Source organism: Aedes aegypti, chromosome 1 (assembly GCF_002204515.2).
Source record: "Aedes aegypti strain LVP_AGWG chromosome 1, AaegL5.0 Primary Assembly, whole genome shotgun sequence".
Classification (NCBI taxonomy): domain Eukaryota; kingdom Metazoa; phylum Arthropoda; class Insecta; order Diptera; family Culicidae; genus Aedes; species Aedes aegypti.
This window is the reverse complement of record NC_035107.1, coordinates 285890292-285907105: the sequence shown is the minus strand read 5'-3', so window position 1 is coordinate 285907105 and position 16814 is coordinate 285890292. Positions and strand designations below refer to the sequence as shown.

At 47.6% G+C, this 16814-nt stretch overlaps 1 protein-coding gene across 1 annotated transcript in view; it reads left to right on the top strand.

The window, feature by feature from the left end:
- Positions 1-16814, top strand: part of LOC5575651 (ubiquitin carboxyl-terminal hydrolase 34) — a 63401-nt gene that overhangs the window by 21930 nt on the left and 24657 nt on the right. The window contains exons 2-9 of the mRNA XM_021838070.1: positions 3412-5334; positions 5394-5451; positions 7218-8184; positions 8966-11199; positions 13105-14740; positions 14824-15603; positions 15664-16601; positions 16660-16783. Coding sequence (XP_021693762.1) covers positions 3412-5334; positions 5394-5451; positions 7218-8184; positions 8966-11199; positions 13105-14740; positions 14824-15603; positions 15664-16601; positions 16660-16783 — 8660 coding nt within the window. The remainder of the gene's footprint in view (positions 1-3411; positions 5335-5393; positions 5452-7217; positions 8185-8965; positions 11200-13104; positions 14741-14823; positions 15604-15663; positions 16602-16659; positions 16784-16814) is intronic.

Here is a 16814-nt window from a genome sequence, read left to right as displayed (position 1 = left end):
GTTCCGAGCAAATTCCGACGGCAAATCCTGAAGCAATTCCATCGCGGACATCCAGGCATAGTTCGCATGAAATCTATTGCACGAAGTTTCGTCTACTGGCCGGGAATCGATAACGACATCGAGGATTTCGTCCGGCACTGCGTCCCCTGCTGTACTGCTGGAAAAACACCGGTCAAGACAACGCTCGAATCATGGCCCATGCCGGACAAGCCGTGGTCACGCATCCACATCGACTACGCTGGACCTGTGGATGGCGTGTTTTACCTGGTGGTAGTCGACCCGTATACCAAATGGCCTGAAGTGTACGCAACGAAAACCACAACGACCAAAACAACGATGAAGCTGCTCACAAACAGCTTCGCAACTTTCGGTATACCAGAAACTATCGTCTCGGATAATGGAACACAGTTTACCAGTCACGAGTTCCAGTCGTTCTGCGAGCAGCAAGGTATTCACCACATCCGCACTGCACCATACCACCCACAGTCAAACGGGTTAGCAGAACGGTTCGTGGACACCCTGAAGCGCACCCTACGAAAAATTCGGTCGGGAGGAGAAACACTGGAGGAAGCATTGCAAACGTTTCTGCAAGTGTATCGCACAACACCAACGGCTGACCTCGGTGGAAAGTCTCCAGCGGAGGTGATGTTTGGACGGCCGATCCGCACAATTTCGTCCATGATACTTCCACCAAGTTATTCCACTGCAGCAGCTCAGTCGAAGGCAGAGAGTCAAAACCAACGATTCAACAAAAAGCACGGAGCAGTTTCAAGGCAGTTCGCTCCCGGTGATTCCGTGACGCAGATCGTGACGCAAACCAAGGTCCAAGCCCACTGTCAGTATTTTTCGACGGTTTTGGCCTAGACGTATCATCTGCAGCCGTTCAAGCAACAGCAACGAATCCTGATCCTTCCATCCCTCAAAACGAGAATGACCTGAGTCTTCAAGCGGAGGAAACCGACGAGTCGCAGTACTACACCGAAGGCAGCGATGAAGAAGATGAAGGCAATCCGCCGCAGTTGGATCCAGCACCAGTACCAAGTACGCCTCTGGCAAGGGAACGACGACAGATCCGGTTGCCAGCTAGGTTCGAACCCTACTGGATGACTTAAGGGGGGAGATGTTCAATCCAAGCAATCTACATTGATCGCAGTAACCACTGTCTGCGACCAGGGAAGAAAATTTTTCATTCGAAGTGTAAATGTCAAATAGAATAAACGTATTTGTACTTAGCTCTAACAAGCTCTAGTTATTTTCCGGAAGCATCTGGAAAAGTACTTCCGCTGATTTGGAAGTACCTGGAAGAACACTTCATAGGATACACAAATACAGATGATTGAAGTAAAATATACAGATTTAAATGTGGCAACCCTGGGCACAAATCAAAAGGGCTGCATAGCTTTTGGTAAAATAAAAGCCTCATTACTTTCAATTCGTTTTTTTAGTAAGATTTTTGGCTAAAATGATAGTAATGATTATTCATTGCTACAAATCAATTTGTTCAGCGACTTTCTGGACGATTAAATCACATACAATGCTTCAACACGCAGAGAAAAAACACCTTTTTGTTTCAAAAATAAAAATTATTGAAATATTTTTTAAAAATTACAATTTATTTTGTTGATTTAATATTTGCAATTTTATTGTCCCAATAAATTTAATTGTTGTTTTTACACCAAACTGATGGGAACACAAGTTGCTTAGATTAAAAAAAAATATTATTGATTGTGGACATAATCTGTTTTGATTTCAAAAAACATGTTTTTTGATTTCAAAAAACCCTAATATTGACACACATACATATTTATTATATGAGAGTGCGTGTGTTTTTACGCTAGTTTGTACGTACAGCTTGTCAGACGCCATTTATATGATTATAAACAAAACTCAAAATGAATTCAACAGAAGAAGTACTCGTTTTGGAAGTTGAGGAAGATAGTGACGCGCTGGTGGATTTATTGCTGAGTTTCGGACTCTCTGAGGAAATCATCAATCGTTTTCTGGGTAAGAAATTGCTTCGTTTATCTAGTATACGAAGTTTGACCCATCGTTCGATTTTTTTTCTCTAGAAAATCTCTCGAAACTCTGCAAATCCTGGAACGGAAGGAAATAGAAAAGTTGATGCTGCCGCCATTTCTTGCTGAACGGACGAAATCATTATTATTTTTGAACTGGATTGCATACTGAAAGACAAAAGCAACAATTTAATACTAGTCTGTAGTAGCATCATGTGTTGTAGATTTGACGAGAATTTGCAATCTTATGAGGTTTATAAAACACAAGTACCCAAATTGATCTCAAATATTGATTGTTACGAAACACACACCATCAGCGTAAATGATAAATTATATTTCAGATTTAGTAATTTCAATGTAACGAATAAGGTTATTGAATCATTATTTGTAAACCAGATGAAAATAAAATGGAGCGAAAATTGTATTTTTATTTGTAATTATTTTAAATAAAATAGAAAATAACAACCTAAATAAAAAATAAAAAAAAATGGATCAAAAATTATATATTTAAAAACAAAAATAAGTTTTTTTGTTTTTAAAAATACTTTTTTTGATTCAAAAAATATAAATTTCAAAAGCAACACAGATATTTTTCGGTTCAACATAAGGTTTTGTATTATCAAATACATTTATTATTAATTCAAAAAAATAATTTTTTGATTTGCGTTCACGGCTGATACTAGAAACAAAAATATATTTTTTTAAAACAACAAAGTTTTGTTGTTGAATTCAAAAAAATATATTATTAGCCGGGAAATGACAATTTTTTTTGTTGATTTCAATACAGAATATTATTGATTTTAAAATTTATTCCTCTGCGTGAATTCATAACATAAATTTGATTTATTGTTGTACAAACCAAGATTGCGGTTTTCTCATTGTTTACTTTTTGGAGATGGGGCCTTTTCAATTGTTAGTCTTGAAATATCATGATTGTTCGGTCAAAAGGAATTATTGTGTTTATATGTTTGAGCTGAATTTTGATTGCGAACAATAAATTTTAAAGGAAATTAATATATTTGATCATGCTGAAGGAATGGAGGGAGATGCCCTTAGATTTAAATATTCTAGTAAAACATTTTAAAATAGCGTTGGTGTGTTGTATTTTGACCACTCACTATATCACAGCGAGCCGTAAGTTGTGAGACGGATTTGAAAACTGATTGCGACAGATACGAAAACTATTTCCAATAAACGATCAAGATTTATCAAAATTTTATTGTATAATGCGAAAGCCGTTTTGGGAAAGAATAGTTTGACATCGGTTTGTATCAGCATTATTCACTGCAATATTGGAAAAATTAAAGGTTTTCAATGTTCAAGGCTTAATACGATAGATACTAGCACATCACCCTAACTAACACACGTTCTCTTTCTTCTTCTACCCCTCCCACAGATGAATCCCGTCTCGCCAACAATGAAACGGAACATCCGGTGTTTCTCGCCAAGCGCGAGATCGAAACGGTCATCGGCTACATCCAGTGCTGGCCGGCGCGGCAGTGCATGTGCTGCTACCGGGATCCGAAGAACTTCGAGCGCTTCAACCTGGTAGTGCAGGCCATCGTCTACTTCACGGTGTACCAGCTGAAGAACATCAAATCGCTGCTGGACCGGGAGGAACAGAGGATAGCGGCAGTAGCGGCCCAACAGCCTGCCTCTTCATCGTCATCATCTTCAACTTCTTCCTCATCGTCGGCATCCTCGTCGTCTTCCAACAACGGGAAGGACGATGAGAAAGAAGCGGAAGAGGACGCCAAACGGAAGGAGGAAGATGTCGCTCGGAACAGCGAGGCAGGGGAAAAGCCGGAACAGGAGGAAGAACCGAAGGAGAGGAAACTGCAGCCAGATTCTGTGCCAACGTTAGACGATTGCTGGACGCTACTAGATGTAGAGAAACTTCTCTTGCTCTCGTCGAAAGCGTTCCTGCTGAACTTCCCTCTGTATGTCGCCTATAAGCACGGAGTTCACGCCAGAATGGATGAAATCTCCCCGCAGGAAGCTCAGACTCTGAGTATCTTCTGCGATCTCCACGATAACGAAATTCCTGCATTTCTTCTTAGAAATGTTTCCCTTTTCTGTACTTCCGGTGGATTCGACGCCATGATGGCCTGTTTCGAACACGCGAATCTACCGGTTCCGATAGCCCACGCCATCACGGCTGCCATTTCCAATCTGAAACTTTGGATCAACTACCGATCCATCATCCAGCTGTTCATCCCGATAAGAGTAAAAATTCTACAGTACATGTGTAAGCTGTCGGATCAGGATCTGCGCTCGCCGGCCACCAAATCGATGGCGGATTTCATGTGGACCGCTATCAAAGACCCGCTAGATTCGCAAATAACATTCGACACGGAAGGCCTCGCATTGGCATTCAAATACTTCACCAGTTCGACGTTGACCATGCGATTGGCCGGAATGGCTCAAATCAACGCCCACATCAATCTGTTTAACGAAATTTGCACAACGGAAACCGTGGCGGAGGTGGAAGTCGTCGGTCAAAAGCTGGCCGATTGGCTTACCGAAAATCAAATCATTTCCCACCTGTTTGGACCGAATCTGCACGTGGAGGTCATAAAGCAGAGCCACATTGTGCTGAACTTCCTGGCCGTCGAAAATCAAATCACTGAAGAACACATTACCCTCATTTGGCAGGCAGCTCAGCTGAAGCATTGCTCGAAACCAATCTACGACATCCTTCCTTCGCTGGTGAAGAATCTGGCTCCTCGACCGGCTTCCCATCTGTACTCGTTACTATCCCGCCTGGATCCCAAAGAGCACACCGAGCAGTCTATCTACATTGCGTCCGCTTTGACGAAGCTCATCTGGGCAAGGGACTGCTCCCGGTTAACCCTCATGGATCTGGCGAAGAATAATGTACTGCGGGAAGCAGCGGCAGTGGCAGCCGCAGCTGCAGCCGCTCGAGAAGCCGAACTGCCCTCCAGTTCGGAGAACTCCGTCTCCGTGGATGGGAGCAACAGCGAGGATGAACCCCAGGAGGAGGACAGTTCCGATCCGGATCATCCGGTGACTGCGGCGGAAGCTGTGGCCGCTGCCGCCAAGTGTATCGCCGCTTCCAATCGGCCACATCGAATACCACCGGTCGCGGCGGCATCGCCCATCGTTGCCGGCCCATCTTCAGCATCGTCATCGTCCGGAGGGGTTGCTGCCGCGGCCGCTGCCGTTGTTTCCGGCGGGAAGAATTCTGTGTCGGCCGTTGCCAGCCTGATGGATGCGGACGAGTCGGACTCGGGAGTGGCCGCGCCGCCACCCTGCAAGCAAGCCCGGCACAAAAACTGCTGTGATGAGACGACTGACGGTGGGTTTTGGGATTGGTTGTTGAAGATGTTTGATATTAATGTTAGTTTTCCATTACAGATAGTATTAAGGTAGAACCGGATATCTATGACGTTGATCAGCGACTAAAGGACAAGATGTAAGTATTGACATGAAATTGAAAAAGTTGCAGAGGATCTTCTATAAGCTTGGGAAGATTCGAAGGTTTGGAAAGGTGCCCTTCTAGTAACAACCCTTTCCAAAGCTTCTTGGACTTGAAAAAGTTCTCCACAGAAGCTTGAAAAGCACACAGAAGCTTAGAATGCATCTCCTCAGAAGCTCGAAAAGCTTCTCATCGGAAACTTAAAAAGCTACTTCTCAGTAGCTTGAAAAGCTTCTTCTCAGAAGCTTTAGAAGCTTCTTTCCAGAAGCTTGAAAAGCCTCTCTTCAGAAGCTTAAAAAGCTTATCTTCAGAAGCTTGAGAAGCTTCTCTTCACAAGCTTAAGGAAACTCCTCTTCAGAAACTTTGGAAACTTCTCTTCAGAAGCTTTTGAAGCTTCTATTCAGAAGCTTGAGAAGCTTCTCTTCAGAAGCTCGAGAAGTCTATCTTCAGAAGCTCGAGAAGCTCATCTTCAGAACTTGAGAAGCTTCTCTTCGGAAGATTGAGAAACTCGAAAGCTTCTCCTCAGAAGCTCGAAAGCTTCTCCTCAGAAGCTCGAAAGCTTCTCATCAGAAGCTCGAAAGCTTCTCCTCAGATGCTCAAAAGCTTCTCCTCAGAAGCTCGAAATCTTCTCAGAAGATCGAAAGCTTCTCCTCAGAAGCTGGAAAACTTCTTCTTGGAAGCTTTTCCTCAGAAGCTTGGATGCTTTTCCTAAGAAGCTTGGAAGCTTACCCTTAGAAGCTTGGAAGCTTCTACTCAGAAGCTTGGAAGCTTCTACTTAGAAGCTTGGAATTTTCTACTTAGAAGCTTGGAAGCTTCTACTTAGAAGCTTGGAAGCTTCTACTTAGAAGCTTGGAAGCTTCTACTTAGAAGCTCGGAAGCTTCTACTCAGAAGCTTGGAAGCTTCTACTCAGAAGCTTGATAGCTTCTCTTCAGAAGCTTGAGAAGCTTCTCTTCAGAAGCTTGAGAAGCTTCTCTTCAGAAGCTTGAGAAGCTTCTCTTCAGAAGCTTGAGAAGCTTCACTTCAGAAGCTTGAGAAGCTTCACTTCAGAAGCTTGAGAAGCTTCTCTTCAGAAGCTTGAGAAGCTTCTCTTCTGAAGCTTGAGAAGCTTCTCTTCAGAAGCTTGAGAAGCTTCTCTTCAGAAGCTTGAGAAGCTTATCTTCAGAAGCTCGAGAAGCTCATCTTAAGAACTTGAGAAGCTTCTCTTCAGAAGCTTGAGAAACTTCTCTTTAGAAGCTTGAGAAGCTTTTCTTTAGAAGCTTGAGAAGCTTTTCTTTAGAAGCTTGAGAAGTTTCTCTTCAGAAGCTTAAGGAAGTTTCTCTTCAGAAGATTAAGAGACTCGAAATTTTCTCCTCAGAAGATCGAAAGCTTCTTGGAAGCTTTTGTTCAGAAGCTGTGATGCTTTTCCTCAGAAGCTTGGAAGCTTTTCCTCAGAGGCTTGAAAGCTTCTCCATGAAACCTTGAAAGCTTCTCCACGGAAGCTTAAAAGCGCCTCCACGGAAGCTTCTCAGAAGCTAGGAAGCTTCTACTCAGAAGCTTGTAAGCTTCTACTCAGAAGCTTGAAAGCTTCTACTCAGAAGCTTGATAGCTATTCCCCAGAAGCTTGGAAGCTTCTCCACAGAAGCTTAGAAAGCTTTCCCTCAGAAGCTTAAAGCTACTCCTCCTAAGCTTCAAAAGCTTCTCGTCAGAATTTCGGTAAAAAAAGAATGTTCTGGAATGTTCAATAATGGTTGATTTTCTTCACTTATTTTTTCTCTTCCCAAAGGCGCATTCCCCTGATGAGCCGCTCGTTGGCGGCCGCGTCCGGATTCACCGAGGATGCCGGCACCAGTAGCGAAGAGGACTGCCTCGGTATGAGTGAAGCGTTTTCAGCCATGCGCAAGAAGATGCTCCGCAAGAAGCGCAAGAAGATCAGCGGCCTAACCCGGAAGGAACTGCAGGAAATGGCCGAAAGCGTTTCGGACGTGGAAGATAGCGATCTGCTGGCGGCCATGCTTCCGGATAGCGATTGCAGCGATACGAATCTGCAGAGTTCGGTGCTGAGGCACATGGGCGGCCATCACGGCCCGATTGGTCCCGTTGGGCCGGAACCTGGTCCAAGCGAAGGCCCTGCCTTAGGCGAAGACGTTCCACCGTTTATGGGCGCAATGAGCGAAGGTCATCTGATAAACTTCTTGAATGCCGCTGAGAATGATGGAAGTTGTTCGTCGCCATTGAGCAACAAATCCGAGAAGAACATGGGAGACTTTGACGACGAGGATTCACCGTGCGAGGAGGAACTGGTCGAATTGGCAGCTCGAGCGCAATGTCTCCATCAACAGTTCCCTCTACCGCGGCCACGTTCCTTAGGACCCGGAATGGTTCACGGATCTCCGCAAGCCCGTACCAATACTCCGAACATTACTTTGACGCGGGCCCACCACGACCGGCTGTCCAGTTCCGGCGGAAGTATCGGCCCAATGACGCACCCCATGACGCCGAGTGTATCCAGCAGTGGCACTCCCACGTCCACCGGTGGCAAAGGTGGGAAGATGAATCCGGCGACACCGACGACAATGGGGGGCAAGACTCCGCAAGCGCCCTCCAAGGAAATGCAGGCTGCCAGTGCCAGCGGAAGCACCGGTGGTAGCAGCAGCAGTTTGGGGGCACCGTCGTCGCCGAACTTCCGATTTCCGGATGTCTGCCAGCCGGGAAATACGCTGCTGTGGGATTTGCTTCAGGATGATAAGATTGTAAGTAGCATAAGTAGTCAATAGATAAGTCCACAGATATTGATGAAATTTTGAGGAACGCTTCAATATAGGAAAGTATAGATTTGAAGTATTTTGAACAAAGTTTTTTTCAGGACATCTCTCAGGGTTGGGCACAGTACAAATCACATAAAAATCCTTTCAAAACTGTTTTATCCTTCCTATGGTACTCCATGATTCATAGGAAGTAGTAAGAATTGCACTTCGATCCAATTGAATAAGGGATGGGACTTCCGCTTACTCTCGAAGTGCACATTTTAGTAGCTCTAATATTATTGATCAATAACGGCGCCGGCCAAGTCCTGACAGTTAGTTGGGATTAGTTAGCTAGAAAAATGATCTGAGTTTCCTTTGGTCGGTGATGCATAAGGAGGATAAATACTCTTACTTAAAACTAGGTTTGCATATTTTGCTCGCGTCCGTAGTTTTTTTTAACACTTAAGTGTTCGCGCTGTTGTATTTCCACAATAGAAATTTGTTATAAAAAGCATGAAACGAGCTCAACAGTTGGTAATCACGATTGATCTTGATTCCGTTGCTCACCCACAGGACCATGCAACGAAACCAAAAGACCACACACTCCTTGTTAAACTTTTTTGGAAGTTTACGTGGTTTTAACCTACCTGATCCAGAGATGTTTTGGAATAACTTTGTCTACAATATTCCAAATCTATACTTCTTCATCACTCATGAAACTGCAACTAATAGTAAAGCGATTCTCGAATTAAGGGACGAGTGAACGTTAACGAATCTTTTCTTCCAGGGTCAATTGGGAGAATCGCTCGCCTTAGAGGCGGAGAAAGTTCTTGGAACACTGCTCTGCTTTCACACGGACAAAATCATCCGGACGCGTTTCATCGAGGGCTGTCTGCAGAACCTGGCGGAGAACCGCAGCGTCGTCACAAGTTTGCGGTTACTTCCGAAGCTATTCGCATCATTCCAGCAGTTCCGGGACGTCACGACGCATCAGGTCGTACTGTGGGCCGAGCGTCATCACCGGATGATGCATCACTTCTTCAACAATCTCAAACATTACACCACAGGAGCGGGGCGCAGTGGTCGACAGTCCGAGACTTCGACGATAGTGTTGAACCAGAATGGGTTTCCACTGTACTCGCACGTGACCCAAATCCAGGTCCGATTGCAGTTCCTGTCGTCCGTTTTCAGCGACGTTGGGTCCCCGCGGAACTTCAAATTGACGCTCAGCCAGGTCGATACGCTGTGGGCCTGTCTGGCCAATGATCCCGAGTGCAGCGATTGTCTGTTTGCGTGGTTACAGGGTCAGGTGAAAGGTGGAGACACGCACGCCCTTGGAATCAATGCCATCCAGCATTTGTACTTGAAGAGGCTGTCGGAGTTGAAACCTGAGGGAATATCGATGGTTGCGCTTGGGCTGTTCCAACAGTTGTTCACCTTGGGGCGAGAGGAGATCATCAGTCATCCCAGTGAGAGTCAGGAGTCGAGTGATTCCGTAGGAATGGAGCACCTTTGGAAGATTGCCCTGAGGGCGCACAATACGGACGTCTCTTTGACGGCCATTCAGTACATCAACACCTACTACATGGAGAAACAGCTCAAGTATGAGAACCAATTTGTGGCCCAGTGCATGACCCACTTGACGCAGGCTGTGGAAGAGTTGGACCGCCAAGGGCCTGGCTCGGAGAATGCTCTCATGTGCGTTCAGAGAGCTTTGATGCTTCTGAACACCCACTTGGAAACGTTCCGAAGAAGATACGCGTACCATCTGAGGAGGTGGGCTTTGGAGGGGAAGGAAGTCGGCATGCACAGTGCTTTGCGAAATGAAGGTCCCGGCCCTCCAATACGAATCGTCCTACAACCCGCAGGAGTACCGGAGAAATCCGTTCTTCATCTTCACGCAACGGATCTGGTGGCGGATCTGAAAGCCGAGATCGCCAAATGGTGGGAAACCATCCAAGGCTCGGTCAAAACTGCTCACAACGAAAGTGCCGCCCGCACCGGATCCGGAGCTGTCCTAGGCCTTCTCCTTAGCGAAGGGCCCCTGCGGATAATCACCCAAGGTCAGGAAATCACTGCCGAATACGACGAACGCAGTTTGGCTGACGTCGGCTTCAAGGACAACCAAATGGTGTACGTCTCGATGGGAAGTCGCGGAGGTCGTCGGCGAGACCATCATGACCACCCTTCCATGCAACCTCCGCCCCCGAAAGACTGTCTTCCAACGCTTCTGCTTCTTAAAAGCCCATACTTCGAGCAGCTCTTCAAACTGATGCAAACCCTAGGCGATATGAAGCTGATCGGCCCCGGAGGTCGAATCCAACCCAACACAAAAGCGCAGCTACTCTCCCGAAGGGTTTGGGACATCCTTGCCATGCTTCCCACCGCTCCAACCTTCCTTTCGACTTTGAAGAACCTATCCTTCAAAGACCCCGACTCGGAACCTTCGATCGACATGGATTCCCCGGACAATCCAACGTACACCCTCCAGGAAATCCTGGAACCGCGCAATCTGCAGAAGTTCATGTACTCGCTTCACATCGTGGAGAGCCTCTGCAAGTCCAAGTTCATGGGCAGCTGTTGCGGAGGCAGCCCGGCAGGTGCCCCAGTCAACCCGGGTCCCATCGGAGTGCCAATAGCCGCGACCACATCCGGAATGCCCGGTGGATCCCGGTCGGCCATCGGACCCGGTGCCAGCAGCGCCAAAAGCCTGTCGGTCAAGAGCCAGCTGAAGCTGAAGATTTCCTCGTCCAAGTCGTTGAAGCTGCAGAATCAGAAGTTGGCCAAACAGCAAGCTCAGGTGTTGGGGGTCAGTAATAGCAACGTTGGCGGGATGGTTTCTCCGAGCAAGTTGAGCGTTTCGCCGTCCGGTGGCGAACGGAAGATGGACGTTTGCGATGGTGGGGAGGGGAAGACGGGGGAAGTGGAGAACAAGGAAAATAACGGCGCGGAAGGTGCGTCTTCGCCGGAGAAGAAGGACGAGGAGAAAGAAGGGATCGTGGATGGAGAAGGCGAGAGTCGGTAAGTAGAAAGTTTTTATTTTGTATCAGGATTTAAGCTTCTCAGAAGTTGAAATGAAGCTTTCTGAATTTTCTACCAGGCTTGTAAAGATCTTGAAGAGATGCTTGCTAAGCTTCTGAAGAGAAGCCTTCTAAGCTTCTGAAGAGAAGCTTGCCAAGCTTCTGAACAGCAGCTTCCCAAGCTTCTAGAGATAAGCTTCTCAAGCTTCTAAAGACAAGCTTCTCAAGCTTCTGAAGACAAGCTTCTAAAGCTTCTGAAGAAGAGTTTTCCAAGGTTATGAAGAGAAACTTCCCAAATTTCTGAAAAGAAGCCTTTTAAGCTTCAGAAGAGAAGCTTCCAAAGCTTCTGAAGAGAAGCTTCCAAAGCTTCAGAAGACAAGCTTCCAAGCTTCTGAAAAGAAGTTTCTCAAGCTTCTGGAAAGAAGCTTCCCAAGCTTCTGAAGAGAGCTTTCCAAGCTTCCGGAGAGAAGCTTTCCAAGCTTCTGAAGAGAAGCTTTGCAAGCTTCCGAAGAGAAGCTTCCCCAGCTTCTGAAGAGAAGCTGCCCAAGCTCTTGAAAATAAGTTTCCTATACTTCTAAAAGAAGCTTCCTATGCTTCTGAAAAGAAGCTTCCTACGCTTCTGAACAGAAGCTTCCTAAGCTTCTGAACAAAAGCTTAGGAAGCTTCTCGTCGGAAGCTTAGGAAGCTTTTGTTCAGAAGCTTAGGAAGCTTCTGTTCAGAAGCGTAGGAAGCTTCTTTTCAGAAGCATAGGAAGCTTCTTTTAGAAGTATAGGAAACTTATTTTCATTTGCTTGAGAAGAAGCTTCCCAAGCTTCTGAGAAAAAGCATCCCAAGCTTCTGAGAAGAAGCTTCCCAAGCTTCTGAGAAGAAGCTTCCCAAGCTTCTGAGAAGAAGCTTCCCAAGCTTCTGAGAAGAAGCTTCCCAAGCTTCTGAGAAAAAGCTTCCCAAGCTTCTGAAAAGAAGCTTCTCAAGCTTAAGAGAAGAAGCTTCCCAAGTTTCTGAGAAGAAGCTTCCCAAGTTTCTGAGAAGAAGCTTCCCAAGCTTCTGAGAAAAAGCTTCCCAAGCCTCTGAGAAGAAGCTTCCCTAGCTTCTGAGAAGAAGCTTCCCAAGCTTCTGAGAATAAGCTTCCCAAGCCTCTGAGAAGAAGCTTCCCAAGCTTTTGCGAAGAAGTTTCCCAAGCTTCTGAGAAGAAGCTTCCCAAACTTAAGAGAAGAAGCTTCCCAAGCTTAAGAGAAAAAGCCTCCCTAGCTTCTGAGAAGAAGCTTCCCAAGCTTCTGAGAAAAAGCTTCCCAAGCCTCTGAGAAGAAGCTTCCCAAGCTTCTGAGAAGAAGTTTCCCAAGCTTCTGAGAAGAAGTTTCCCAAGCTTCTGAGAAGAAGCTTCCCAAACTTAAGAGAAGAAGCTTCCCAAGCTACTGAGAAGAAGCTTCTCAAGCTTCTGAGAAGAAGTTTCCCAAGCTTCTTAGAAGAAGTTTCCCAAGCTTCTGAGAAGAAGCTTCCCAAACTTAAGAGAAGAAGCTTCCCAAGCTTCTGAGAAGAAGCTTCCCAAGCTTCTGAGAAAAAGCTTCCCAAGCTTCTGAGAAGAAGTTTCCCAAGGTTCTGAGAAGAAGTTTCCCAAGGTTCTGAAAATAAGATTTCCTAGTTTCTTAGAAGAAGGTTTCCATGCTTCTGAAAAAAAATGTAAACTTCTGAATAATAGGTTTGCAAACTTCTGAGAAGAAGTTTAGCAGATTCTGTGAAGAATGTTTGCAAGCTTCTGAGCAGAAAATTTTCAAACTTCTGAGCTGAATAATGCTTGCTTCTTGAGTTGAAGATTGAGAAGAAAATTTTCAAGCTTTTTGAAGAAGTTTTCTAAGCTTCATATCTGAACTCCGACATCTAATCTCTGATTATCTCTTTCCAAAACTAGAATTCAACCGGACCAGCCTCAGCTATCGCCACCGATGGCCCATCCAACGCCGCCCCCTCCGAAGCTCCCCACCAGTCCGGCCAGCGCTTCGCTCGAGTGGAGCGAACAGTTCATCAAATGCGGCGGCCTGGCCCATCTGTACCAGATCTTCATATCGGGCGTGCTGCAGAAGCAATCCGTGGCCAAGGATGGGGACGACCTGAACGAGTGGCGCCACGATTGTCTGGCCAGTCTGCTGCGGATCCTGTGTCTGCTGGGGATGGAGGAGTTCAAACCGGAGAACGAGAACGCCATCATCATTCCGAAGCTGAACCGGCACACGTTGGCCCTGATGGAGGTCCGGCCCACGCTGGAACGGATAGCGGGCATTCTGAACGAGGAGTCCCATCCGTTGAGTCCACATCACTTCAAGACGGGACTGTTTGGCCGGGCGCAGGTCATCCATTATGCGATGAATCTTCTGGTTTGCTACGCTCATTCGCTGGCCGAGGTCAGGTCTACGTTGTGGAAGGTGGATGCCAATCTAGCTTGGGTACAACGGCTGATCCTGGATGATCCGGAACCGGCCGTACGGAGAGAAGCATGCGCGGCACTCTACAGGATGTGCTTGGGCAACGCTCAAACCTATTACGAACTTATGGCACCGCTGCTGTCCAAGTTGGTTGCCCTGTTGCCTCTGGCGGAAAAGATGCGTCCCCAAAGTCAGGCATACCACCTGTCGCCGGATGAAGGCAAAGAACCGTATGGGCCTGCCTGTCGAGATTACTTCTGGTTGTTGTGTCGCTTGGTGGATTCGCTGTCACCGGAACTTGTGAAGGACTGCGGTGGGGAACTAAGCAGGAAGCCAGGGTCCATCGGGATCGAGTCCATGTGCAGGCAAGTTTCAAAGAGCATCCTTGACCGGGACTACCTTGAAAGTCGTCACGGCAGTCCGGATGATGGTTTGTTCGGGTTGCTGAATCTGATGGCCAATTTGGTCAAGTTCGATCCGCAGTTCAAGTTCAGCGATGACGGTCAGGACTTCATCGGGAAAATCTTCCAATCGTTGTTCGAGCTTCCCTCGCCCGATGACCGTGAGAAGCCCAAGTGCAAAAGCCACGGTGCGCGAGCTGCGGCCTACGATCTGCTGGTCGAGATGTGCAAGAGTGCTCCCAAGAACTATCTGCTGCTGCATGGGAAGTTGATGCAACAGCATCGGGCTGGTCCCCACTCGCCGTATCCCTGGGACTACTGGCCAAGGGATGAAGGACGTTCGGAATGTGGCTACGTGGGTCTTACGAATCTGGGCGCAACCTGTTACATGGCCTCGTGCATTCAGCATCTCTTCATGACGCCCCAGACGAGGGATGCGATTCTGTCCATATCGCCGGATGCCCCACAAAAGCACAAGGCCACCCTGTACGAGCTGCAGCGCATGTTCGCCTATCTGATGGAGTCGGAGCGTAAGGCCTACTGTCCGCGGTCGTTCTGCCGGGTGTACCAGATGGACCATCAACCGTTGAACACCGGCGAGCAGAAGGACATGGCTGAGTTTTTCATCGATCTGGTATCGAAGCTGGAGGAGATGACCCCGGAGCTGAAGACCCTGGTGAAGCGAGTGTTCTGCGGAGTCATCAGCAATAATGTCGTGTCATTAGTGAGTTTGTGGGAGCGGGAGGATCCTGGGGAGGCATTCAAAGGGGGACCTATAATAAAAAAATGTATTTTTTTCTTAAACAGGACTGCGGACACGTGAGTCGAACGCTGGAGGAATTCTACACGGTTCGCTGTCAAGTTGCGGACATGCGTAATCTTCACGAGTCGCTGGACGAAGTAACCGTGAAGGACACGCTGGAAGGAGACAACATGTACACCTGTTCCCAGTGTGGCAAGAAGGTTCGGGCCGAGAAACGAGCATGCTTCAAGAAACTGCCGCAAATTCTGTGCTTCAACACGATGCGATACACGTTCAACATGGTGACGATGCTGAAGGAGAAAGTCAACACCCACTTCAGCTTCCCGATGCGGCTGGACATGTCCGGCTACGTGGAGAAAACGCTGATGCCTCAGCACTATCAGGAGGAAAAGCGAAAGTCGGAACTGAGGCGATCGGCTTCCAGAAACGTTAGCGAATCGAGTGCTTCCGATGGAATGGGATCGATGTCCGGCGAGGATCGCAAAGAAGACAAGGTCAGCTCAAGCGATGGTCAAGAAGTGCAGAGTGCAACCAGTTCGGCGGCCAAGAGTGAGGCAGCAGAAAAGGCCGAGATTCAGAAACAACAGCAAACTTTGGACGAAGAAGACTCGGAAGATTTCAACGAGCACTACGAGTACGATCTGGTGGGAGTGACGGTCCACACGGGAAATGCCGATGGAGGCCACTACTACAGTTTCATCAAGGAGCGCAACGAAGACAGTAATCCGAACCACCAGGAGAGGTGGTTCCTGTTCAACGATGCCGAAGTGAAGCTCTTTGATCCGTCGCAAATAGCGGCGGAATGCTTCGGAGGCGAGATGACGGTCAGTTCCCTAGATACCGTTGAACCGTTGAATCTTAACGTTCCTTCTATTTCTTTTCAGAGCAAAACCTACGACTCGGTTACGGAAAAGTATCTGGATTTCAGCTTCGAAAAGACCAATTCGGCGTACATGCTGTTCTACGAGTGGCGCTCGAACAAGGGCTCCAACATCCAGCGGGATCAAGTCAGCAAGCCATCCACGTGCACTTCGGGAGCGTCGATGACCTCGATGTCGATTCCCGTCACGGCCACCACCACTAGCAGCTCCGAACAACCGGTAACGTCATCATCGTCCTCCGCATTTGCCAGCAGTGGTCCTTGTACCACTGCATCCATCGGTGCCAGCATAAGCGAAAATGATTCTCCGTCGGAACTTCCACTCCCGTCACCACCATCCATCGCCGCAGTACTTCCCCCGGTGAACATCCGCGATGCTGCCGACCAGACTGAACGAATCATCCTGAAACATCCCGGCGAAGCGCCATCGGTAGTAGATAATCTAAATACCCTAAGTAAATGTGATATAGATGTTAAGCCAAGCCTGCGAAGCACTGTGGGCGTCGTTCCATCCCTGGCCTCGGTGCCGGGCGTTCCATCTTCATCCGTACCGTCACCGCTGGCCGCGCTACAGGCCACCTCGTTGAGCATCCTGCCGCCATCGGGTCCCCTGTTGGGTCCCTCCATGCTCCCATCGCCATCGTCTTCGTCCTATTCGTCCATCTCGTCACTGTCCGCCCTGACGGCAACCGCCGGCGGCAACGTTGGCCTCCCGCTGAGTGCCGTCGTACAGCAACCCACCATTTCCAGTGCGCTGCAACCGTGCACCTCGTCGGCCGCGGCGTCATCTGGTCTGTCCCTGGTCGGACTGGGGTTGGTCCGGATAGGGCCGCCTCCCAAGCGAAAACGTAAGATTCTCAGCAAAGAACTGGAGGAATGGATCTGGCAGGACAACCGACACTTCCTGCAGGATAGGAACATCTTCGAGCACACCTATTTCAAGTAATTGACGGAATTGAAATGTTTGAAAATGATTTTCTAAATTGTTTTTATCTTTCAGCTTCATGTGGCAAATTTGCGGTCACATTCCGCAAACGTTGCTGGCGCTTCCGGATATTACGTGCATTGCCGCCCAGCTGTCGGTATCGTTCTTCATCGAGACGTTCATCCACGCTAAGGAAAAGGTGAGTTTACAGATCAACTATAAAGACTACA